We start from the raw sequence: 26,897 nt of genomic DNA on the forward strand, positions 1-26,897 counted from the left end.
GGGGTTCACAGTAGCACCGTTAGCATTCCAGGATGAATGGGGCAATAGAATCTGGTAGTAGAGGGGGCCGCTAAGATCAGACCGTTATGGGCGTAGTCTCCTGGTCTGCGCACCTCGCCCAGCAGCCAGGAGCTCCACCATCCACACCGAGGCGTGGGCAGCCAGATGACGCACCCCCGTGTGAACTGTAGTCCAGGGCAGATGGGAGTGGGCAACCAACAGCACAGCAAATTAATTAAGCAACTAGGCACTCCCTCGTATTATGTGGTTCCCAAAGCGCCCCCTGCAGCGTCACACCACCAGACCCAGAGTCAGAAAGCACACAGTCCCAGTCCTCCGAGGTCCAAAAACCACGGCACAGTCCAAATACAGTGAAGTCCCGCACCTCGACACGCGACGGCTGTACTGTCCAAGTCAGCACATCAGGGGGTCACAGTGGCGCCAGCATTCCAGGGTTAATGGAGCGTTATATACCGGCAGCTCTCGCCGCCCCAAAGGGTCCCAAGGCCCAGGTGGCTGCCACCCCGACGATATCAGTCTCAATAAACAGCCTGAGAACTCTCCACTCAGGCTCAAATCGGCATTTTATGCCTCGCATACAGGCCGTGCGGCCTAGACAGCTTCCACAGTCGCCGGTCCTCCGTAGCCATGGCTCTGCAGCCGCCTACGAGCCCCAGCACACAGCAGCAGCGCCCGGATGCAGAGCGCACCAGCGCTGCCCCCGGCTCCACGGATGCAGCCCCAGCACCCGCCGCGCCCCACTCACCGGCGCCCCAGGCGCCACTGTCCGCGAAGGAATGTCCGCTCCCCCGCAGTCACCAGGGTCTAACAGCTCAGCACTCCGTCTCGGCAGGGCAGGGGAGCTCGCAGCAATCGCCGCCGCCTTCCAAAGAAGCTGCCAGCAGTTTTCAACGATGTGGTCTCAAAGCGTATCGGGCACCGAACGCGCCTCCACCGCCGCAGTACAGGGTCAGCAGGCCAGCATCCTCATTGCTTCTCCAGCGCCGCCATTTCACGCCTCCCAGATTCTAGTGTCTGTCGCTCTACTGCACGCAGGAATCAGCTTTATGAGCAAGACAAGGTGAGCAGGGCGCACTTTCCTCAGCATGTATGCCCTCTTAGGACAGCAGATGACACGGATTACAGGCGGATAGTGCACGGATAGCGGCTTAGCCTGCAGAGCCTCACTCAAGTGCGGCCATCTTGCTGTGCGCTCTCTAGCGCCCCCTCCTCGCCACTTTTATGGCAACCTCAACCAGATAACAGATATCCCATGGCAAAACCACAGATCAAGATCTGCCCCAGCCCCCTATACCAATTTCAAATAGGATCATGAATTATCTTCATAAAGTCTTGGCTACCTCGCCAGAAAAGCTCTGCAATAAGAACAGTGGCAGCAGTCCAACAAAGTCACACTGTATAAATACTTCCAACTTTTACAACACATGCAACCCTTGCACCTTCACACCCCATTCAGGGAGCAGGGAGTCTCTCATGGGATAGATTATTGAATTTAAGCAGCCTCCCCTTTTAGCCTTCAGGCACAATCATGCACTCCAGTGACAGAAGCTACTCCGGGAGCAAAACCCGTAATTCCAATGAGTAACTCCCCCAATAGCTCCAATCGAGGCCTCAAGCCACAAAATATAATGTATCTGACATACATTAGGATTGTATCCTCTGAGGCGGAAGCCGGAGGACTGCTAATTGTTTTTAAAATTGTCACTTGATTTGTTTTTAAAAAAGAAACAAAGCTCACCTGCACTGAAGCGCCGGCCTCTCACGCGCTAAGGCAGCCCTCCCAGACCCCCCTGAGACAGCGAGACCACCGCTGACACAGGTGAAAACGCCCACACCGCCAGCGCGGTCACAAGGCGAGCCACGCCCACTGCGAGGCCACGCCCACCTAAGACCAGTACTTAAACGCTGATAGCAGCGCAACGATTCCACTTGATTGTATCCTCTGAGGTGGAAGCCGGAGGACTGCTAATTGCTTTTAAAATTGTCACTTGATTTGTTTTAAAAAAAAGAAACGAAGCTCACCTGCACTGAAGCGCCGGCCTCTCACGCGCTAAGGCAGCCCTCCCAGACCCCCCTGAGACAGCGAGACCACCGCTGACACAGGTAAAAACGCCCACACCGCCAGCGCGGTCACAAGGCGAGCCACGCCCACTGCGAGGCCACGCCCACCTAAGACCAGTACTTCAACGCTGATAGCAGCGCAACGATTCCACTTGATTGTATCCTCTGAGGCGGAAGCCGGAGGACTGCTAATTGTTTTTAAAATTGTCACTTGATTTGTTTTTAAAAAAAGAAACGAAGCTCACCTGCACTGAAGCGCCGGCCTCTCACGCGCTAAGGCAGCCCTCCCAGACCCCCCTGAGACAGCGAGACCACCGCTGACACAGGTGAAAACGCCCACACTGCCAGCGCGGTCACAAGGCGAGCCACGCCCACTGCGAGGCCACGCCCACCTAAGACCAGTACTTAAACGCTGATAGCAGCGCAACGATTCCACTTGATTGTATCCTCTGAGGCGGAAGCCGGAGGACTGCTAATTGTTTTTAAAATTGTCACTTGATTTGTTTTTAAAAAAGAAACGAAGCTCACCTGCACTGAAGCGCCGGCCTCTCACGCGGTAAGGCAGCCCTCCCAGACCCCCCTGAGACAGCGAGACCACCGCTGACACAGGTGAAAACGCCCACACCGCCAGCGCGGTCACAAGGCGAGCCACCCCCACTGCGAGGCCACGCCCATAATATTCACTTCAAATGTGCCGACCATACCAGCGCAGCGGGAGCGCCGTTTGCGCGCCAAAGGCGCGCCTAGGGCAAGCCCGTCTGCCCCCGTCCGCGCACGGCCGGGCCCAGGGCCAGAACCCCTGCCTAAAGCAGCCAACCCAAAGGTAAGCTACACACGCAGAGAGTTACTAAGCCTTAGACCCCCTACCTCCTCCTGTGATTACATCCATGACCTAAATGGACCTTTCACTCGCTGCTCTCTATGCAAGCCAGCCCAGCTCACGCTCCCCACAAAACCTATCAAACCCGCCTCCCTCAAACTTGCCTCACTAAACTGTCGCTCACTCCCGAAACACGCGACACAGATTAACCCTCTCCTAGAAGACCTGGAGATGGATATACTTTTCCTCACGGAAACGTGGCTCGGCCCACATTCTCAATCAGACATGGCACTAGCAACCCCACTGGGCTACTGTATTCAGTCCCTACCCCGCCCTCTAGGCAGAGGTGGTGGTGTCGCCATTATTCACCGAGAACATCTCCACTGTAAAATCTACGATGCGCAGATTACCGACTCAGAAAGTCTTCATTTCACCATCAAACTAAACCCAACCAACTCACTAACAGGATTACTTGTGTACCGCCCCCCCTGCCTCCCAGGTCCTTTCACTAGTTCCCTTCTAGACTTAATCACAACCCAGGCCCACTCCCTATCAAACTTTATGATAGTAGGCGACCTGAACATCCATCTGGAAGACCCGGTAGACTCAATAGCTAATGACCTGATCTTAGATTTAGCGGCACTCGACATCCGCCTACTTAACGCCGGAGCCACCCACATCAAGGGTCATCTACTGGACCCGGTGTTCACTAGCTCTCCCTCGATGCAAGCGAAGAAGGCCCTTCCCCTTCCCTGGACAGACCACTTCCTAGTCCCCTTCCAACTACCTGGAACTTTCAGGAAACACCGAAAACCTCCCACCTACAGCAAGGACAGGACCTGGTCCAGACTCCCCACGGAAGAATGGGCTAAGACCCTTGAAAGAACCACCCCTGCACACGCAGAAGACCCGGCTACAGCAGACGGAAAATTCAGGGACTGGATCACCTCCTCCCTGGACTTAGTACTCCCCCTTAGAACCAGGGAAGACAAAAACGGCAAACCTGGCTCAGCTCCATGGTATACCGCGGACCTCCGAATACATCGCAAAAATTGCAAAAAAGCCGAACGGCTCTGGAGGAAAAACTGGCAACATGCCAACAAAGAAGTTTACCAATCCACGGTCAAACTCTATAAAGAGGCCATCAGACAAACTAAAGCCTCATACTATGATACGCGGATACAAGAATCATCCAACTCAGCAGAGAATCCTTCTTAATCGTAAAGGAGCTGCTCAAAGTCCCCATCACTTCCCCCTCCAACACTCCCAAAGTTGACAGAAAGTATGAGCTAGCGAACTACTTTAATGACAAAATCACCCGCATCCTGACCTCCCTCCCACCCCCCGGTCCCCCCAGCCACACGGAAAGTCATTCATCCCCTGACCAGGCCGAAAGTAACTTACGCCCCACTCTACCGACATTCCGGCCAGTAACCGGCCTAGAGGTTGAACGAACCCTAATGAAAATGAAAAGTGGGTCACCTTTGGATCCAGCACCAATCAGGTTCCTCAAAACCGTAGCCTCAGTCATCGTACCTACTGTCACGGATCTTATCAACAGCACGCTCACCCACGGAACTGTCCCCGACAGCTGGAAGAGTGCGGTGGTAAAAGCACTCTTAAAAAAACCTCAGCTAGACCCAGCAGACCTGTCTAACTACAGACCAATATCTCTACTTCCTGGCATCAGCAAAGTCACCGAGAAATTGGTAAACACACAATTATCACAGTTCCTTGAAACCAACAACCTGCTTAGACAATCCCAAACTGGATTTCGCCCGGGCCATGGAACAGACACCGCACTTCTCGCAGTCATTGAGGAAGCAAGGCGCATACTGGATTCAGGAGGATCAGTGGCAGTGATCCTCCTGGATCTAAGCGCAGCCTTCGACACAGTCAACCACCGTGTCCTTCTGCATAGACTGGCGGATGCAGGACTTACCGGGACAGCAATCAACTGGATTGAATCCTTCCTTACAGGGCGCACTTTCCAAGTGTGGGACGATAACCATCACTCATCCACCCTCCCACTCACAAGCGGCGTCCCTCAGGGCTCCTCCCTGAGTCCGACGCTTTTTAATGTCTACATGGCCCCTCTTGAGGACGTGGTAACACCATTCAACATAAAAATGGTGAGCTATGCTGACGATACTCAGTTAGTCGTCTCCCTGTCCCAGCTGATCGACCATCCAGAAAACCTGACCAACTGCCTTACAGGAATTCACAACTGGATGAATAACTCATCATTAAAATTAAATGGGACAAAGACGGAGGTGATGCTACTAGGAAAACAATGGACGACCATCCCTCCAGCACTCTGGCCTGATGTGTTCGGGGAAATCCCCCCCCCTGAAACGTGAAATCAAGACACTCGGGGTGTGGCTCGAACCAGAACTCACTATGAAAACACAAGCAACCAAAACCTCGGGCACCTGTTTCGGGCTCATGCGCACGACCCGTAAGATCCTGCCCTTACTGCCACCTACTTCCAGGAAGCTACTCATCCAGGGACTAGTATTGTCCCGCCTGGACTACAGCAACCTGGTTTATCTGGGAGCCCCTGAGGCCACCCTAACGAAACTCCAGCGGACACAGAATGCGGCGGCACGCATGCTCACTAACATCCCTTCCAGAATGTCCGCCAAGCCGGCCCTCAAAGCTCTGCACTGGCTCCCTGTGCGCCAAAGGGTGCAATTCAAAGCGATGTGCACGACATACAAACTGTTCAACGGATCTGGTCCGGCGATTCTCAGCAAAATGATTACCCCCTACACAGCAATCAGATCCCTACGATCCCAGAATGAGAACCTAGCTAGCACCCCCAGATTAAAAAGAACCCGCACAGGAGGACGACAATTTTCCGTTCAAGCAGCCAAGGGATAGAACGCTCTTCCCCGCTCCCTCAGACTTGAACCTAACTACCTGGTATTCTGCAAGAAATTAAAGACTCATCTGTTCCCTAAATAAAATCCCCTTGTCGGTCTCCCCTCCCTCTCTTCCCCCTCAACAGGATCACAAATCTTATAGCGCGGGGATGCTCTTGGGTCACCAGGCGCTTTAGAAATCGTTATTAAATTAAATTAAATTAAATTCAAACAGTCTTTTTGCTCCCAATTCTAGTGCATAATACTACTGCAATTTCCATGCTACATATAGACCCAGAACCTGAGGACTCTTCTATCTCTTTCAGCGCTACATTCTATTCCTCAGTATCCGCGAATGTGAGGCAAATCCATCAGTCCAATCCAGTTGATGCACCTGCACCCTGTGTATCATATGGCTTAATTCAAAAGGGTGTAATCGATTCCTCCTTTGAATTGGATGAAGTAGTTTTTGGTTTGATAGATTTATACAATCCGCAGGGGGACACCCCTCATTTACATCCAGCTGGCAAGGGTTCTGAAAACATCTCGACCCAAAGCCTTTATCCAGCCATCACTGCAGGGGCAGAGTAACTCACTTTTGAACATCTCAGGAAACTCCACCTGTGCAACCCATTCTTGCCATCATGAGAAAAACCATGTGCTGTACGTTAGACATTTTGCCCAGTCATCTAATTTGGATACGCAAATTGATGTTCTCTTCCAGGGGATCCTCATCAATAGTCATAAGTCATAATATTCCCGCCCATATCTCCATAAACACAGTTGCTTGGAATGAGGAAGCCCAACACAGGTGAGTAAAAGTTGCCGACTTTTTAATGGAAAAAAAGGCTTAGAAATAGCGCTGAGATGCCTCGCTAAAAGTAAGTCCTGTGATTGTGCCCGACGCGTTTCATGCTGTTAAGCATTTCTTCAGGGGCTTGCAGGTTAAACAGATATGGTGCGGCGCGCACTGAGCCGCTTGTGTCCCACTTGGGCATTTATTACGATGGTACTTGTAGCCTGGTCACAGCGGCTCACTTGTGTAGATAACATTAGGCACTACAGGATCCAGCAGGCCACAATCGTGGCCACGCCCACTGGGGCGGGGACTTAATAACGATGGTGCCTTTTAAAACTGCTGCATCCAAGACTTCGTTTTACCTGCGAGCCCTTGAAGAAATGCTTAACAGCATGAAAGACGTCGGGCACAATCACAGGACTTACTTTTAGCGAGGCACCTCAGCGCTGTTTCCAAACCGTTTTTTCCATTAAAAAGGCGGCTACTTTGTGTTGGGCTTCCTCATTCCAGGAAACTGTGTGTGTGTGTGTGTGTAATTTTTCTCATACCAATGCAGCTTCCATCTAGGAGGCTAAACAATGTAATAAAACACACATAAAACTGCATTTGCAAATATATAAAAACACAAGAGGGCAAGTAGCACTTGAACTCTGTTTTTAATAAGTAAAACTCATGAAGAAAAAACTGCAAATAAAGCAGACCGTGTTAGCCTACAGGCTGCTTTGCAAACCAATAGCATTGAAAATGAAAGCATTTTCACACAAAAACTGGCACCATGCCTTTAAGGCAGCCATGACCCCAAGCTTCCCATCATGCCTCAGGGGTGATAGGTCAGTTGTTTTTTCCGGCTCCCTCAGTCCAGACCCTGGATTCACAGTTCTTCCTTTTTTTGACTTTGTCAAAAAATATCTTATAAATTTCTTGTTTTTGTACTTTCACTCGACAGCTTTTTTTCCTTAGAGTAATACCTTTTTTGAGTTCCAGAAAAGGTAAATTTTCTTCTGAAATGCCTTCTTTATTTGACCCTTGCCTTGCCTGTGGCACGAAGGCCAGATCAGACACAAACCCTGTGTGTATTCTCTGCCTCCCTGATTCTCACTCTTCTACTAACTGCCATCATTGTAAGAAGTTGTCGAGAAGAACCATCAAAGACAGGGGGAGAATTCGACTTTATGGCCTCTCTGAAAGAGGTAGGTATCCTGTGAGGCAGCAGAAAAAGGGAACTCGTCGATGTCGAGAGGCAGAGTCCCGACCTGTTCTCCTTCGGACGTCGAAGCTGCCGGCAACAAAGAAATTGCTGTTGAAGACTACGGTGATGCCGGCGCATCATCAGACATCGACAACGAGATCAACATCGACGAAGGTAACAGGTCTTTCGTTGACGTCAACCAGGCGGCGATCAATGCCGAGGGACAAGTTTCCGGCGACGCCGGCTAGGCAAATCACTCCGTCGTCACCATCATTGGCAATCCATGTCGAGACACAGGTCTCCGTCGAGATCCGTCCAAAGATCTTTGAGGTCGAGGCACAGGACACCTTCTTCGACGTTGAGCCCGAAGTCTCCGTCGGAGCCAGTACAAGGATCTTCGATATCGATACACTACACTCCATCACTGCCGGTCGATGTCGAGACACCGGTCTTCAGAACAGTGGCGGCTGACGTCGAAACACGGCACTCCGTCGGCGTTGAGTAGACGTTCGATGTCGAGGGCCACTTTGCTGCAAGATTGAGTCCTCCTTCCAAGAAGAGAAAGTCGGCGTCGAGGCAGACGTCTCCATCGAGAAGACAGTCTGTGCAGAGGTGTTCCAGATCAAAGTCGAGGCACCAATCCAAAGAGGCCTCACATCCAGTAAGCCTGTCCTCATCACCGATGTCTAGAACAGGTTCGCCCAATTCTCACAGAGGATCAACATCAGGATCTCCGAGGTGGTGATCTTGACGTCCAGAGTCCAGGGGACACCAAGATTCCCCAGACAGGTCTGCACAAGAAGAGGTGAACTCTCCTCCTCCTACACAGTCTCCTGAGGGGCGAGAGGGGCAAAGATTGCCTTCCATCCATCTTTCGCCACGATGGAACAGGCCAGTACATTACTGGGCCACAGTTCCAGCCACAGCGGCTCAGCATTTCTCGAACCCTCTCCACAGATCTGTTGGCTCGTCTGGTACAGGCTCTGGACAGAGAACGTACTCGGAGAGCCAGGGTTCGCAGCCGCACTCTGGCGCATTCGCACAGAAGGAGGTCTAGATCTAAAAGCAGGAGGAGAAGGTACAGATTTCCGTCTCCATCATCCTCTTCCACTCGCACGTCCCACAGAGACTACTCGCCTACCCTCACTGACAGTCCGCCGTCGAGGGTCTCTCTGGTGGATGATGTTACTACCTTTAAAGACATCCTTGGCAGAGGAGCAACGAAGCTAGGCATTCCTATGCCGACTCGTCCTCTGTGATTTTTGAGACTTTGCACCAAAGGGAGGCATCTAGACCTCTGCTACCATTGGTACCGGGCCTTATAGAGCCCGTAATGGACTTTTTTCCAACGCTGGAGACCGTTAAGACCGTGCCAGCTAGAATTTTGAAAAAGTCCCACTCATCGGAAGACGATCCACTTGCTGTCTGTGATCATTTCTACAGCAAGAAAGACTCATGCTATTGCTTCCTCCTCTACTGTTCCACCAGACAAGGAGAGCAAAACGCAGGATTTGTGGGGAAGAAAGGTTTGTGGCACTTCAGCCTATATGTTGAAGGTCTCCAGTGCCTCTGCTCTCTTGGGCCGGTATGGCAGGTCTCTGTGGGACTCCCCAAAGAGATTCACAGAGAAGTTGCCACAGAAAGACCGCAAGGACTTTGAAGAGATCTTGCAGGAAGGCAGCTTGGTGGCTAACCAAGTTATCGGCACAGCAGCTGATGGGGCTACTCTTTCGGCCCATGCCTATGCGCATGGGATATACACTAGAAGAACATCTTGGCTCCGTCTGACAGCGCTCAAGCCAAAAGCGCAGTCATGCATCCTGAATCTTCCTTTCTCCGGGTCCTCTCTGTTCAGGGCGCACACGGATGAAGAAATGTCCCGGGTGAAAACAGAGCTAGAAACACTAAAGGCCGTGGGTCTGGAAAAAAAGAAGGAATTTTGCAAAAGATTAAGGCATTACAATCGGCGATCCTCCCAACAGAGGTTTCAAACCCCTCATTGGCAGAAAAATCAGGATCAGCAAGGTCATCAAAGATCCCAGTATCAGGGCAAATGTTCCTCCAGAGGAAGAGGAAATCAGTGGCAGTCTAACACCACCGCTAAGACGCAGACCAAGCAATGAGTGCCCACTTCCCCCGTCGCTGTTCACCACTCGAGTGGGGGGGGGGGTATAGAAAATCATCTGGAAGAGTGGCGAGCTATCACAAAGGACCAGTGGGTGTTCGCTACGCTATTGAATGGGTACTCTCTATGTTTTCGACACCACCCTCCCTCAATCCCTCCAGTCTTGTCATCGTCTCACCAGCTGAAAATCTTACAGAAAGACGTTGCCGCCCTTCTCCGAAAGTCAGCCATCGAGAAGGTGCCAATGTCTCAAAAAGGGAGAGGAGTTTACTTGAGATACTTCTCGGTAAAGAAGGGTCGAAAAGCAGAATACAGACCCATTCTGGACTTGCGAACACTCATTAAATCAATCAGAAGTGATAAGTTTTGCATGTTGGCTCTCCATCAAATATATCCACATCTCAGGTAGGGAAATTGGATGTGTTAGCTGGATCTGCAAGATGCGTACTTTCATGTTCCGGTCAATCAGCATCACAGACAATACCGGAGATTCCTGGTGGGATCGTCTTACTACCAGTTCAAAGTCCTACCCTTCAGGTTGAAGTCAGCTCCCCGAGTGTTCACAAAGTGCATGGCAGTGGTGGCAGCTGCTCAGCGCCGCAAAGGCTTCTTCGTGTACCCATAATCTAACGACTGGCTGTGAAAGGGTCCCTCACCACACAGCGTGACGACTAATTTCCTGCAATGCCTAGAGCTTTCTCCCCGACTGGGCCTCCATGAGAACTTCGAAAAATCAACTCCACAACCCACACAGATAATCCATTACCTAGGTGCTCTGTTAGACTCCGAGGTAGGAAAAGTGTTTTCTTCGGAGGAGAGACAGTGTTCCGTCATTCAGAAAAGCAGACCTGTTCTGAACAACAGAAGGCTGTTGGTTCGTCAGATTGCCTTCCTGTTAGGGTCGATGACATCCTGCATCTTCCGGGTTCCCAGTGCCAGACTACAAATGCGTCCTCTTCAGCAGGATCTGGATGACAAGTGGGACCAGGAGACAGGTCGCTGGGATGACAAAATAAGTCTTTCAAGCGTGGCAAGAGCTTCCATACCTTGGTGGATGAGGATGGAGAATATGCAAGTCGGGGATAACTTTTCACAAAGCACCTCCCTCTCAATCACAGACGCTTCCCCCCCAGGGGCCGGTGAGCCCACATGGGATCTCTCCAGACACATGGTCTATGGTCACCAAGAGAGCGGTACTATCACATCAACATGCTGGAGCTGAGAGCAGTTCACCTGACACTCAAGGCTTTCCTCCCCTCGATTCAGGCAAGTTCATTCCTAGTACAGACTGACAATACCACCATCATGTACTACCTGAACAAACGTGGAACTCGCTCACACAAGCTGTCACTGGAAGCACAAGCGCTCTGGCATTGGCTCCCGGCATGGAACATATCAATCACAGCAATCCACCTGCCGGGAGAACAGAGCGCAAGAGCGGATGCACTCAGTCGTCACTTCGAGGACAGACAAGACTGGGTTCTCAACGACGAGGTCGTCGAAGACATATTCCAGGCTTGCGGTCGTCCCACCATCGACCTCTTCGCGGACGACGAAAATACAAAATGCAGAGACTTCGCCTCAAGTTTCTACCGACCAGGGTCGAAAGGGAATGCCCTTTTGATAGACTAGTCAGTGGCATTTGTGTACGCCTTTCTACCCCTTCCTCTCATCCTGAAGGTGGTGACCAAGCTGTCTCATTCCCACACGAGGATGATACTCATTGCCCCGGACTGGCCGAGACAATGGTGGTACCCGGACCTTCTACACCTGTCGGAATGCCCTCACAGGAGGCTGCCATGCAGACCAGACCTGCTGTCCAAGATGAACAGGAGGATTCATCACCCCAACCTCACTGAACTTGGCAGCATGGCTCCTGAGGTCCTCCAGTATGGCCATTTAGGACTGCCGCAGGACTGCATGTCCATCTTGAAAGAAGCCAGAAGACAGTCCACCAGACACTCATATGCGCGCAAGTGGACACATTTTTATATGTTGTGTGTTCTAAACAATTGTAACCCAACCAAAGGGCAGGAAGAGGTCATCCTTCCATACCTGCTTTATCTGGCGAAGGCAGGCTTGAAGTTTCCTTCCATTAATTTGCAGTTAGCAGCTATCACTGCTTATAGACGATCGCCCTCTCAGCCTTCTTTCTTTCAATTACAGGTTGTTAAAGGCTTTTTACAGGGTCTAAAGAAGGTCTACCCTCCAGTCCGGCCTCCTTCACCACCCTGGGAGCTAAACCTGGTGCTATCAAAATTGATGGGTCCACCTTTTGAACCCATACACAAAGCAACCTTACAACATCTTTCTTGGAAGGCGTCTTTCTTGGTAGTGATCACGTCCGCTCGAGAGTGAGCGAAATACAGGCCCTCTGCTCTAAGAAGTCTTATACCGCCTTCCATCTTAATAGGGTCGTATTGAGGACTCACCCCTCTTTCCTCCCTAAGGTGTTGTCAGATTTTCATGTAAATCAGACCATATCTCTGCCCACCTTTTTCCCTAATCCCTCCATTCCAACTGAGAGGGCCTTACACTCCCTGGACTTGAAAAGAGTTTTACAACTCTATCTGGACTGGTCCAAGTCCACGAGAAAGTCTGATCAACTATTTATTAACTGTGGGTCGATCAGAACGGGTTTTCCAACTTCAAAGCGGTCCATCTCCATATAGATCGTTTCATGTATCAAGCTAGCTTATCAGTTAGTGCAGAGGCCCCTTGGGGTAACTCCCAAGGCTCATTCTACCAGAGGAAAAGCAGCTATGACTGCTTTTCTTCATAACGTGCCTAAGGTGTAAGGAGGCAACTTGGAGGTCCGTCCATATATCCACAAGGCACTATTGTCTAGATTCAGACACCAGAACAGACACCCAAGTAGGCCAGGCCTCATTGAGGAATCTGTTCAGCAGCTGATTTGCGGCTGTTGTTGCATGTTGGGTCATTTTACTCTCATTTGCCTGCCAGTGGAAGATGGGGCTTGTTATTCTATTCAGTGCTTATGACTATTGATGAGGATCCCCTGGAAGAGAAGGATAAGTTACTTACCTGTAATCCTAGTTCTCTTCCAGGGGTATCCTCATCAAATTCATAAGCAACCCACCCGCCTCCCCAGGCGAATGAGATTTTCTTCATTGTTAAAGGTTATCTTTGTGCCCTGATCTTCAGGGTTACGCAAAGATGTAAGCCAGATTGCAGGGCACATATCCCATCCAGGGATTCTCAACAGGTCCAAGAGAATTGTCATTTAAACCTTTAGTCATCCTAAATGTCATAATGCATATGGGCACTCACCCAATTGCCAGGCAACAGGATTTAGCCTGGAACAAAATGGTGAAGGAGTTAAAGACCCAGCCGGGTCGTGGTGAAGTGAAGTTCTGTCCAAAAGCAAGTGAGACTGATTCCACAATAAATTAATTAATTATGAAGAGGATGCGAACAGTGTAAATGTGCTGCATCAGCAGCTGTCTGCTCCTGGGAAGGTTCTAGAGGGTGCTGGTAGCTGATTGGTTGGAACAATTTTTTAGTTCTTTTCATATAATGAGGTAGATAAGCTACTAAGTTTGGGCCTTCTGTGCCTCTTTTCTTTTTAGCCTACTACGGCTCTTACTAAGGCACTGCTTTTGTATGTATTATTACCGTGGGACTCCCGCCTCGGCGACTGGGAATGATTCAGGCATGTGAATATATGAAAGTTTTACCGACTCCCGTCCTCCCGGTGTCACCCGATGTCGTCCGTGGCAGGACTTTGACTGTACCGCGAGTAGGAAAACCGCGCATCTCCATTGCCAGCGCCGGTGTCCTAGCGGCGAGCTCCGGTGACGATTCGGAGCAGTTCAACTGAGGACCCTCCACGCCGCAAGTTTAAGCATCCGGGCGTTGTGGGCTGCGGCTGCCACTGCATTCTGCAAGTTGGGCAAGGCAGAAGAGTGGAAGCGCCCGGGGGAAGTACCCGGGGGGACGAAGGGACGGTGATGTGAAACCCGTCGGCAGGCCAGGGGAGGCCTGGGGCAATGAAGCAGAGGATCAAGTACTCTCATTAGATAATGTTCCTGTTCTTTCTAGCGACGAATGGGAAAATCTCGTCACCACATACACCTCCGCGATCAAAGGCGAAATAGGGGTCCAAGATCCAACTTATTCCACAGGGAAGTCGAAAGAGGAACCGCCAACAGCCGAGAATGCACTTTGGGCCTCCCTTGCTCATTACAATGCAACTTCCAACAAAAGCAATGGAGTACCACTCTGACAAGATGGACATACAGTTTACTCTTCTCAACTGCCTAGCCCTTCATGTTACAAGTATTGACAGGAAGTTATCTGACCTGAACAACTTCATTTCAAAGGCGTAAGCCGAAACAGCGATAATTCCACCAAGCTGTCCGTGTTACCTAATCATTGACAAACTTGCTTTACTACCCACAGTGACGGGCGACCTTTTAATGGATTTTAAAAAAAACATCAACTCAATCGAACCAACTGTTCTAGGTAAACTAATTTTTAAACAAACAAGATCTCCTAAAAGCACCAGGGTCCTAATCTCCGAGGGAAGTGATAAGCTACCTCCATCAGACATGAATAGATCACGCCAGGCTGCTTCTCCAGCTGTCCCCAGAACCGACCCTCATTCGAGAGAGGCAGCTACAATCAATCAAGTCAGTTAAGACGACCCAGGAAGCCATTGGAGGGGCAGATCGAGTATCCAATCAAGTCCCATCTGCATCAGCAGAACAAACTCTCCAGAACCACCTCGACCGGTACAGGGATGCAACATCTACAAAAAACTGTCAAGTCAACCAACTGAAGGAGACTTCCCTCCAATCAAACCCCAAAACTCCAAACAACGGCGAAAACAGAGGAGGAAAGGGAGTAATAACACTCCTCCAATTAACGCTTTCTTCCAAGCTGTTAATGAAGTTCAGAATGAACCAACACTAGTTCAAAGAGCACAGAGCGACCCACTAACTCCTCTGCCTAAGGTTATCACCATTCCACCCGCGGATACAACGGGTCAAGATAAGGCAGAAACTATACACTTAATGGAACCGAAGCAATCCGTGATCTCCAACACCGCGGATCTGGCAGCAAAAGATCTGTCTCCGCCAACTAAAAGTGAATTTTCCACTGCCTCTGACGCAGCATCAATGACTGCCAACATGTTAGGAGGTCCGGTAAAATCTAAATCAATAATGGAAATAGCAACAAGGGGAGCCCCAACTGGCCCATCCACGAGCAACATAGCGAGTTGGAATAAAGAGCCAAACGTCGATTCAGGATGTAGCGACGGCCCCGTAATACAGTCATTCTGCTCCCCAGAGGAGTCAGACGTCCTCCCGCACCTCGCAACCTCTTCAGACAGCCTACGACAGGCTTCTATCCAGTCAATACTCTTCATCCCTGAATACAAATCTAAAGGTCAGGGCGACATCCTCATTAGAGGGAACATTATTCGAATATTAACCGCCATTAGTAATCTGACAGGGATCCAATCACAAGACCTAGTATCCGTCCAATTTGAAACCTTCAAAAACCTCTCGGACCAGGAAGTAACCAAAACTATCTGGGCCAACCACGAAATAACAGCAAAAATTCTTAACGAGAAGCCCCAACTGCAAGGTTGGGGGATTCGATTACACCCTCTTCATGAAGTGGGATATCCAGAACCCCTTCTTGGTCAAATTCATAAACCTAAAGTCGACAACACAAAAAATAATGCCTATCTTGGTCCTTGTAATTCCGTGCTGAAAGGAGCACGAAGTACCTCTATCGAGGTGTCGCAAAACAGCAGAGCAACCGCTCCAATGGGTCGGTATGAAAGAAGAATGGAATCTTTAAGCGACTGGTCCTGGATCTCGAGAACAATAAATATCAGACCAGAGGCTCACTGACAGATGGAAAAAAATACAACAGCCTCCTCGATGTTAAAATTTTGCTCCTGGAATATAAACGGCTTATGTGCAAAAACCTCTGATAATTGACTATTACTGTATCTTCAGCAATTTGACCTAATCCTATTACAGGAAGCATGGCTGGATGAGCCTTTTCACCTACAAGGCTTCAAATCATATCATCTCCCATGGACTAGAAACTCAAAATTTGGTCATTTGAAAGGCGGGCTTACAACCTACGCTTCAATTAAATTGATAAATTCAGTGAAAGAGCTTCCAAGCACAAATACCGTAACAAATGGAATAAAAACAATACAGTTTCAAATTTTTAACCGCAGAAATAAAGACGTTTTAATTAATTAATTGTGGGTTTGTAATGCGCTAGAATCGACTCCCGAAGGAGTATCTCTGCGCAGTAGACCTCTGGAGAACCCGTCCTGGCTTTCCCTGTGAGATGGTCCCTACTGGGTATCTCCAAGGTGAAATCAGGCATCCCCGGCATATGTGGGGTGCCGTTGTGGAGATGAGGCAAGCTCATGCCCAGAGTTGCCGAGTGTGATCCCTGGTTAGAGTAGGCACCGAGGTTAGAATGATCGAGTCCGCTGACCCTGGTCCACGACCCTGCTGCGTCTGGAATTGAACCCTGGTCCCGGGCCGTCCTCTGCTCTCGGGTCTGCCGCCTCTAACCAGTGAGCCACTCCACAGTTGTTAATTCCTACATTCATCCTCATAATAAAAGAACCGGTGTAAACACTTTAGTAACTGAACTGACAAACCTTATCACTGTGGAACCTTCTTCCAATTTCATCGTCTCGGGCGATTTCAACATGTCCCTCACAGGAGGGATTGACCCAGACAGCCGTGCAGCAGAACGACAAGCAGCATGGGGCATCTCAACCCAGAACGCCTGCAGATGGGGAAAGTCATCCAAAATCTCGAGGGGACTCCTAACCGAGCTGACAAATTTGTCTTTGGTTGCATTAAATGGGCGTCTCGCAGGAGACCCTCCACCGGCTGCCACTTTTCACACAGCCCAATGTAATACAGCAATCGACTACACTTTCACGTCCGTATCAACGTTCGGCTTAATAAAAGTGTTTACGATCAGAAATCAAGAGCACTGTGACCACCAGCCCCAAGAGTTCACTCTTGATGCTTATGGAACAGCGACCATTTACCCGATGGAGGTCACAAACTTAACGATAATAGCAAACCACCGGAGAAGGACTGGCCCTTCCCATTGAATTCACAATCAAGCAGCTCGCGGGTAGAATCAAGAAAGGACGCAAAGACAGAGCTCCTGGCCCCAATGGTCTTCCAACTATTTTATTTAGGCAGGATTCGATCTATTGGGGTAAAGTACTCCTCCCCCTTTATAATAACATCCTAGAAAGTGAGCGAATTCCTGACTCCTGGAAAGGATCAATTATTTCCCCTATCCACATAAAGGGTGTTATGACAGACCCAAAAAATTATAGGCTCATCGACTTAATAGACATCGAAGCCAAATTCTATGCAGGGCTCCTACTAAATGAACTCAGTTTGGGCTCTGGAAAAAAACTTAATTCCCATAAATCAAACTGGTTTTCAGGAAGGTCTGGGGACTTCAACAAACATTCTCGCCCTTTCCCTCCTGTCTGACGCCTCCAAAAAAATGAACAGGCCGCTATTCGTCTGCTTTATTGATTATAAGGCAGCTTTCGATAGCATCGACAGGGGGCTACTTTGGGCCAAACTGGCGAGGTGGGGAATCCCTACAAATCTTCTAAACAAGCTAATCCTGCTTCACTCTGAAACGTGGGTCCAGATTAAAATTAAAGCAGGAGATACCTGTGAGAAGTTGGCCTGATATATAATGTTCACTATTCTAGTGAGCACTTTGTATCAGTCCAAACAACCCTTATGGTGATTGGTTGTAAGTCAACCTTATAGACCAGCTATCCTAGTAGCGTGGACAAAAGCAGTCTTCGGGCTAAACTCTAGAGGGCGTGTTAAGCCAGCTGTTATACCATCGCATATACCCCTCGAACACCAAGTGAAAGGACACCACACAAGTGTTATGAAAATAAACAGTGTATTTATTTAGATCACAACAGCCCTGTACTCTTTATGAGGACAGGGTACTAAGCACACAACAAAACTCTTACAAAAATACTTTAAGTTGCACAATTTACACAAATGCCCGAGGGGCACGGAAAACCATATGCTATGGAAGTGGAATGCGAAATTACTAGCAGGTAAGTACTGGACTAATAGGCTTTGGAATCGCTAGGACTACGTTACTGAACCTTCAGATTACTAGTAGGAGGCCTAGGGGACTCGGGTGCAGAGTGTGCACTCTCACGCGGGATGCGGGACAAAGTCTATGGGAGCTAGTAAAGGCAAAGTTAGTGTTCTCGGGCGAACCCGATAAGGTAGGTCGAAAACGACCGTGGATCCTGACCCTTGGATAGTGAGGCTATGCTGGGGCACCGAAATGCCGAAGTTACCTAGCCCAGGGGCTGCAGCTGCATAGGTCTCAAAAGACGTCGGGAATCCTCGTAGACGAACCAGGAGCCTGAAGAAAGAAGTTGCTGGCAGGCGACCAGTGAAGAGAGTTCGAGTGATCCAAGCCTGGATCGAAGATGGAAGACACCTGAAAGCAGAGGGGACCACGTTCTTGACCACTAGCCAGTGATCAGATGGCACCAGGAGGGCACCGGATGGTAGTCACCTCGACTAGGTGAGTGGGCGACGCTGGGCTCTGCAGTCTCACGGACCAGGAGGCGTTGTCCGCGACCAGGATGGAGGTGCGAGCTGTCCCACGATGGATGATGCTGTTGACGTCGCTGGACCCAGGATTGGGGAAACAAGTCTTGGCAAATTCGAACCCACGCGGTGGACCTAAAATGGCGTCTGGAGTGGACCAGGAGGGTCCGGGGTGCTCCTCTTTTGGAAGGGAGCAAGGGCCAGTCTGGAGCAACCAGACCAGCAGCAGTGATATCGTCGGGCGTCGTTAAGAGGGCCACAAGCCAGCGGGCTAGTAGCCAAACAACGCGGTGAGCAGCAAAAAGCAGAAGGGCCCCACGCGGATCGTGGAGATGCTGGGAGGCTGGAATTCGGTGCTGGAGCTGCTCAGGGTCGGGGCTTCTCGGACCCCAAAGCACTCACCAGAGGATCCCTCGGCGGTCGTGCTGGATAGAAGTCGTGCAGTTCTGATGATGGCCGGTCCCTCGAGGTCTCGTCGCACCTACGGTTCTCAGCTTAGCTGTAGAGGTAGGTAGAGGTCAGAGGTGCAAGGGAAGCCGGGTCTCGTCGTGCTGGTTGGTCGGATTCCTGAGGAAGGACGTGCAGCAAACCGCAGAGTTCTTAGATCGTGCCTGCGGATGCAGGGTGACTACTCCTTAGCCACAACGGAGAAATCTTGAGAAGAAGTCGAGAGTTCCTTTCGTAGAAAGTAGTTTCTTGATTCAAAGATGATCTAATTTGGAAGGGTCCCCGCTCCTGCCTTTATCCTAAAGAAAGGGGTGGGTACACGACTAGGTCCTGCCCTAGGGGTGGGACCAGGAAGGGGGGTGGTTACACCCCTCTCCCATGCCGGACTTTCCCCAGGCCAGGGGCTGGTGTGCCCCTGGAACTGGTTCTAGCCGGCAGATGCGTAGTGAGCACCGGGGTGCCACTTGCAGTCACCTTCCTGTAAAGCCCTGCCTACCCAGGATACACAAAACCCTGTCTGGGATGGTGCTAGCACCGCCCCTGACAGGAAACCCTTTGTCCAAGCTCTCCTCGCTGGAAGGACTCCCAGCAGCAGGAGGTCAGACTCGTGTCTGTGGTGGCAGCATCCATTTTGTGGAGCTGAGGCTTCAGTTAACTTTAACCGGGGTTCACAGTTACATACATGTCGTGTCCCTCTAGAAGGGTGGAATGCTAACCCCGTCGCCAGAATTGGCGAGGGGTTAGTATTCCAATTCGTATGACACCTTACTCGACATGTTTTGATAAAGCAATACCAAAGATAGCATTTAACCGCGAGGATTATAATGCACTTAAGAGTATATGGTATGCGTTATCATGGAACAGCTATTAGGACTTGGTTCCGCAAGCTGCAAACGGGCTCAGCTCATGCCAGAGCACCATTTCACACGATTCCAAGCACTCTGCCTTCAGGATTGTCAAGGCCTGCCATAGGAGTGACTGATAGGAATCTGTGTGTCCATTTTTGGGTTAGATATAGGTATACTATATCTAAAGCAAGGGGTGATTACACCACCTTGCCCCAGCTGTCGTGCAGCCAGTTGTGTCAGATTTAGATGGCCATCCAGGGGTGGCATAATACATGCTTCAGCCCCTGGTAGGCCCTGGGTACACCTATGCCCTGAGTTACAGGGTCTGATAAGGTGGCCCAGTACCAATTGGAAAATGCACCTAAGGCACACATGTCAATTTAGTGAGAGAACAGCTAGGCTGTGGGTCTGATTGGCAGGCCCACAGCCAGAGAAGGTCGTAAACCAGTGAAACAAAAGCAAAAAATCTGGGTGATCATAGGATTGCAGACCCTACTCTCCTACAATACCCTGTCAAGAAAAATTCCTACTACCAAAGGGCTGAAGCAGGGTTGTGTACTGGCCCCAACTTTGTTCAACCTCTTTGTCTCGGATCTTTCCACCGACTTGGACAACTGTAACATTCATGCACCGAACCTAGGGGGCTTAACACTATCGAACCTCTTGTATGCCGATGACCTCCTACTAATTAGCCGTACTCCAGTCGGTCTCCAGCATCTGATAAACATCACAAGTACCTTCGCAGACAAAAATGGGCTGACCATAAATCTGGAAAAATCCAAAGTAATGGTACTAAACCAAGGTCCAAATAAACCCTACGTACGATGGTCAATGAGCAATCGGCTGCTGGTCCCGGTAGAGGAGTACAAGTATTTGGGAACTATATTCGAAAGAAACGGCTCATTTTCTAAACCGAAAGCCTCCATCAAAGGCAGAGGAACTGTATTGGCAGTTGCTTTAAAAAACATCAAGCAAAAAATGACTGGCCCTAGCCTTCTCCCTTTGCTGGAAGTGCTTCAAGCGTGCTTCCTTCCCTCCATCACCTACGGAAGCGAAGCAATGAGAGGTAGAGATGAAGTCACCCTGGACATTGTGGTTGCTAAGGCCCTAAGAAAAATATTCAATCTTCCGCAATTTACCTCACCAGCGCAAATAAGATTAGAATTCGGACTACTAAAGCAGGAAATCTTGCGGAAAGGGGCCTACGCCAATTGCTGGTTCAAAATAAAGGGGGCCGCGCCGGGCACATTAAACTCACACCTGTGGTTGGAAATCTCAAAGAGAAATGAAAGCCCAGCAAAGTCCAGTGTGTGCCTTTCATTTCTGCGAGTATTGCGTAAGATCCTCCCTCTACTCCCAGAAGACACTTGACCTCTTGTAGTGAGAAGTGTAATACTGAGTAGGTTGAATTATTGCAATTCTCTGTACCTGGGAGCACCACAATATATTGTGCAGGAGCTGCAGAGAATACAGGCAATGGCAGCAAAGCTGGCGCTAAACAGACAACGAGGGTCTTCAACGACATTGGCGCTAAGAGATCTTTACTGGCTACCCATCAAGGAGAGAATTTGCTTTAAATCACTCTGTATTGTCTATAGGGCAGCACATGGACAGGGTCCTATTCCTTTGCAAGAAATGTTTGCTTGGTATAACCCACGGAGTCCGCTCCGTTCATCCAATACCAATCTGATCACAACTACCAGGTTTAAGAGGTCCCGGAAGGGGGGTAGAGCCTTCGGAGTTCTTGCCTCACATACCTGGAATGCTCTGCCTCTGACTCTTAGGCAGGAAAGTTCACTGATAGGGTTTAGGAAGAGTCTGAAAACCTGGTTCTTTTCAAGGAACGCTTCTTAGCTCCTATGCTATTAACAGCTGACTCTGCTACTGATGCTATCTTTGATCCAAGCGCCAGGATACCCGTAGGGTGGCAGTTTTGCGCTATACAAATATCTATTCCATTCCATTCCAAAAACAGAATCCATCTACAACATGTTGCAATCTCCCACGATGCTTGGGTCTTGATTTTATTTATTGTTTACATCCCTCCAAGGAACACGGATGACTACCCAGCAACGTTTAAACTTTTAAGTTCCTATCTCACTAATGCTAGCAAAAAAAAATTCCAGTTAATTAATACCCGGAAGACATTGCTTTCATTCTGTTCTAATAAGCGATGACTGTAACACCAAACCAGTTATACCCATGCTTGATCAAGCAAGGCTGCAGGCCAGTAGGTCTCTTTTCTTGCTTTGGTTCCCCACCCTAGGATCTGTTAGAATGGGAAGGGAGTTGAATACTTACTTGCTCCTGAGCAATCTCTTTCCGTTCAGTGTTCAGTATGTACTAACCAACCAGGAGTCATAGAGCCATATTATCGACATTTTACGCTTATGTATCCACTCTCTTCGACTTTTGATTGGTCCTTGCGCAGAGAAGAGCTTCAGGGAATCTGATTGTGAAATCTGGCAGGAAAAAGATTGTATGACATACAAAAAGCATTTTAAAAAGAAATAACTGGGGCTGCAGCGCTCACTGGAACCAAGTCTACAAGGATATCTTAGCCGAGTTGGATAATCCTGGCTTGACCATTGTCGTCAAATTTGAAACCTTGATGGAACTAACACAATCTGCTGGAAATGGAGTAGTAGGGCCAAAAGATTATGCCAGGGCCCCCCAATCGTTAACAAATATTGACTGGTTTGATGATGAATTTCCAAAAATGAAGCAGGCTCTATCAAAAGTCAGAGACACTCTTGGGAAGAGGGGAAGTGCGCCTAAAATTTCTGCAACATGATTGAAAGAGACTAATCAAATATTAGAAATCACACATCCATCTATGAGCATGGGCAGCCCTCTAAAATGTAGGATAAAAAAGGATTCTAGAACATGGTTAACTGAAGTTGTAAGGGCCCTCTAACAATATTGGTCTCAGTAATTATTTCTACTGAGTGGGAAGTCACTTTGGGGGCAGTATACAAAAATTCAGCACCGTCTGTAAATATAGCTGCTGTTCCTTGTTGTGACCTTGATCAAAGCAAGGACACTTCATTTATAGAGAGAGACAGGCCTTCTCTTGCAGTTGTCTCTGATAGCAGGAAATTAGCGAATAAATTCACAGAAGAAGAAATTCGGGTGGCCATCTTTTTCCAAAAACCAAATAAGGCCCCAAGCTGGACGAAGTGGCAAGGGATACCTTCAATAGTAATTTGCCGTTGCTGGGACTGACGTGGGGCAGAATGCAGGTACTGCTGGGATCTCCTGGGGGCATCATGGAAGCCCCGCGGAGACCCCTGGGGGGTGGACAGGGGACACCTCTGAAACCGACAATGGAGAAACGTCCGCGACCCCCGAGGGGCTGGATGGAGGTGCAGCAGCGAGCCCAGAGGACTCGGACAGGACGTTGACCTGCTGCCTCTTCCAGGACAACTCTCCCTCGATCTCCTGCACCCTGGCATCCCCCAGTCTCCCGCCATAGGATCCCCACGGTCCCCTGTACCGCCCGACCCCGAACTGAAAGCAGTCACCTACTCGCTTCTCAAGCGCTTACGGACCCTCGAGGCGCTGCTGGAGGCCGTGGAATCCAAAGGAGCTATGGTAGGGGGCTGTGTCCTGCTGCCCCCTCGCTTGGCCGAGCTGCGGGTGGGGGGCTTGCCCGCCTCCCCCCAGTGGCTACTCTGCAAGTTCTTCCGCTGGCCCGATCTTCAGCGCCTGCCGAGCTCAAGGCGCTATTGGGCTGTCAGAATTTCAGGAGGTCGGAGGACAGTGCCTGCTGCAACCCCTACCACTACAGTCGTCTGTGCGGGCCAAAGTCCCCACCACCTCCATACTCCCGGCTGTCCCCCGATGTGGAGAGTAAGCCACTGGAAATCTCTGATTGGACTCTGACGCACACTGAGACGGAACTCACCCTATGGCACTGCCAGCGACTTCTCTGTGACGGAGTGAGCTGGGAGGCGACCTGTGGTGCAGCTGGCGGTTGGCGTTCATGCGGCTCTACCAAAGTTCTGCCCCCGTACAACAGATCACATGCTGCGGGACCTGTGAGGCAGTTGCTGTGATTGCCCTGCATGGAGGCCTAAGAGGAGGTCTTGAAGTTCCCCCTTAACGAGACGCTCAAACCAGCAGCGAAAACTCCCTCAACCCCTGAGTTGAAGGCGGAGTGGGTGAGCAGACTAGAAACAAAGACAAACTGCACAGAACCCATGTACACTCCCTTAAGGCATCCTGGTGCACAAGTGACCCACAGGGATTGTGTGCTTGTGCATGGCTGTGCGTGTGGTGGTGTGGACTTGTACTTGGATTTTTTTGTACCAGAGCATGGGATTGTATGTGTGCTTGTGCGTGTGGATGCTTCTGTATGCGTGCTTGTGTGCGCCCTCTATTCGCGTATGAGACTGTGTGCTCACATTTGTGTGTGCTTGTGCGTGTGAATGTACTTGGGTGTTTTTGTACTAGGGCATGGGATTTTATGTGTACTTGTGTTTTTGGATGTTTCTGTCTATATGCTTGTGTGAGTGCGTATGTGCGCATATGAGAGTGTGTGCCCACATTTATATGTTCTTGTCTGTGCGTGTGATGGTGTGTGCACGCTGGATTTGTCATTCTCTGACAGCCACTGGCCTGGAAATTGACTCTAACTGCCTGACCTTAAGATGCCCCCAGTGTACAGTACAGTCCTCTGCCTGACCCCAAGATGGCTTCCATAGTGGTCCCCTCCATGTTGTTTTACTTACCTGGGACAACAATTGGTCACTGACCAGACCTTGAACCTATCCCCTAACCTGCTTACACATCAGGACTTGGAACCTGTGGAACTTACCCCAGACTGTAGAGACTAAGCAATTTGGATATAGCTAAAGAGGTGATGGGTTGTACACTCAACCCCCCCCCCCCCGCCATCACCTACCCAGCCGGACCTTGGGCAGATTTTCACCTCGTCTCTACGTCCTATCTTCCTCCTACACCTTTACCCTATCCCCTTACCCTTCCTTACGCCATCCACCTTGTCCCCTATGTTCTTTAAATGCTTTTCTTGATACTTATGTAATTTTAACTGATGGAAATTGCAACATTATTGTTCCTCATGTAAAGCGCTCTATTTCCTTCGGGTCTAGCCAGCACTATATAATAACTCATTAATTTAAATTTGTTCCCATTTAGTACTCTTTCTCTCTTTGTCTACTTCCATAGCTCCTATCCCCTCTCCCCTGGATCTCTCACCTTGCCTGCTAGTCTGCCTAGCCCCCTGTGCTTTGTGCCCATTGACTAAGCAATCCTGGGTTTAGGATAATTATCTACTGTCACCAATCAAGGCAGGATTCAGCAAAACCCATAGTGCAATTGAGCAAGCATTGAGATTATACAAAATGTCTTGAACTAATTGTCATATACAATACAACACTGTGTATATGACATATATAGATCTTAAGACCGCATTTGACTCTGTGGGCAGAGCTATCATATGGTTTTGTATTCATAATATAAATATCCCATATGACCTTGTGATGGCTGTTAGGAAACTACATCAAAACACAACCTCACTCGGGTACGGTGTGAAAGGAAAATGGACGGCCCATCTTTGCGATAGAAAGTACAGTTAGACAAGGTAGTGTCTTGGCCTCCTTATTCAACCTTTTAATAAACGATGTGGGCAGAGTCTTCCAAATCTTAAATTTGAATGTCCCTGAAGTCAGGGGTGATAAAATTACAATATTACTCAACGCAGATGTGCTATATGCCTATCATATTACTGAATGTGATGTTATACTTCATATGTGTTCATGGGGAGATTGCTTGTATTAATATTTTATCCTCCCTGTTTTACTCTCTCCCTTTCTATTGTTGTATGTTCTTTAACCGCATCGCTGCTGCAGTGATTTTTGCGCTGTGCGGCTGTTTTCCCTTTTCCGCGTTGCATGACGAGCTCAGCTCGTCATCAGCACACGCCACCCGTGGCTGATGACGAGCTGAGCTCGTCATCAGCGTCGAAGGGGTTAAAAGCCAATAAAGAGAGTACTGAAAAAAACAAATCGCAGGCTGAGCAATGGTGCCCACTTATAGCACCTGTCTGTGGTTTTATGTTTGGCCTATCATAAGTGTTATTTGTTTATAAATCACTATATTACACATCAGTAACGTTTCTCAACTTTGCAAGGCCAAGCTACAGGAATCGTGAGCTTTGCACCCATGACAGGTTGGACTGTTCTGTATCAACAGGCTGTGCATGCAGAATAAGATGCACTTGTTGCATTTACGTATTTCTCTTCTGCCGCAAATTTTTTTGGGACCCTTTTAATTATGTACATACATTAAACCAATGTATCTTTGCTTGCGGACTTGTTTCCTCCTAATGCAAAAATAAAGTGGCAGTACTCTTGAGAGAAATCTTATCTATACTGACTGTGGCCACAGCTTCGCGATTATCTAGATAGGAAAGACATTTTATTTTACAAAGTTGTTTTAAGAATCACACAGATTATCTTTTGACTTGAGCATGGTGCGTTGAGAATTGTAAGATAGGCGCTCGCACATTAATTTTCTGTGTCCCATCATTTTTTGTATCCCTCTCACATGTTTTAGAGCATGGGATACCCACGTCCGTTGACTTTATTGGATGTGATCCGGCGCATGGAGTAGCATCATTTAACACTGGCAGTACAGTTATATATGACTTGGAGACCTCACAGCCTATAGTGACCCTGTCATCATCTCTGGACGCCAGTAAGCATACATTTCTTTCATATCTGTTTTCTCAGCTCTGGTCTTGGTGTGGGTCAATGTGCTGGGAGTTGAGAAGGGCAAAGCAGGATTTAACCCAAAATGTGTGGTGTAAATGTATTGTGTGGAGCACAAGCATTGTCCCATAACTCCAGCAAATTGCTTGTTCTGTATAAAACAACTATGGCGGCACACTCTGCTCATTGCATGTCCAGGATTTAGTGATGATGTTTTAACCTCTATGTTTGATTGTTTGCTATCTTTACTTCATTTTTTAATGTCTATAAACTGTAAAGTGCTTGTAAAACTTTTTATAATTCGAATTCTGCATGTTCATGGAATGCGTAGCTGTAAATACCCATGCTATGTATAC

At 49.1% G+C, this 26,897-nt stretch overlaps 1 protein-coding gene and 1 pseudogene across 3 annotated transcripts in view; both read left to right on the forward strand.

Annotated features, from left to right (window-relative positions):
- STRN3 (striatin 3) overlaps positions 1–26,897 on the forward strand; it is a 1,097,014-nt gene that overhangs the window by 890,212 nt on the left and 179,905 nt on the right. For all 3 annotated transcript variants that reach the window (XM_086936977.1, XM_086936979.1, XM_086936980.1), the window contains one exon: positions 26,387–26,527. In XM_086936977.1, the coding sequence (XP_086793103.1) occupies positions 26,387–26,527 (141 nt within the window). The remainder of the gene's footprint in view (positions 1–26,386; positions 26,528–26,897) is intronic.
- Positions 23,019–23,752, forward strand: LOC147689569 (SMAD family member 6 pseudogene; annotated as a pseudogene).

This window comes from Lissotriton vulgaris, chromosome 9, assembly GCF_964263255.1.
Source record: "Lissotriton vulgaris chromosome 9, aLisVul1.2, whole genome shotgun sequence".
In the NCBI taxonomy this organism is placed as follows: domain Eukaryota; kingdom Metazoa; phylum Chordata; class Amphibia; order Caudata; family Salamandridae; genus Lissotriton; species Lissotriton vulgaris.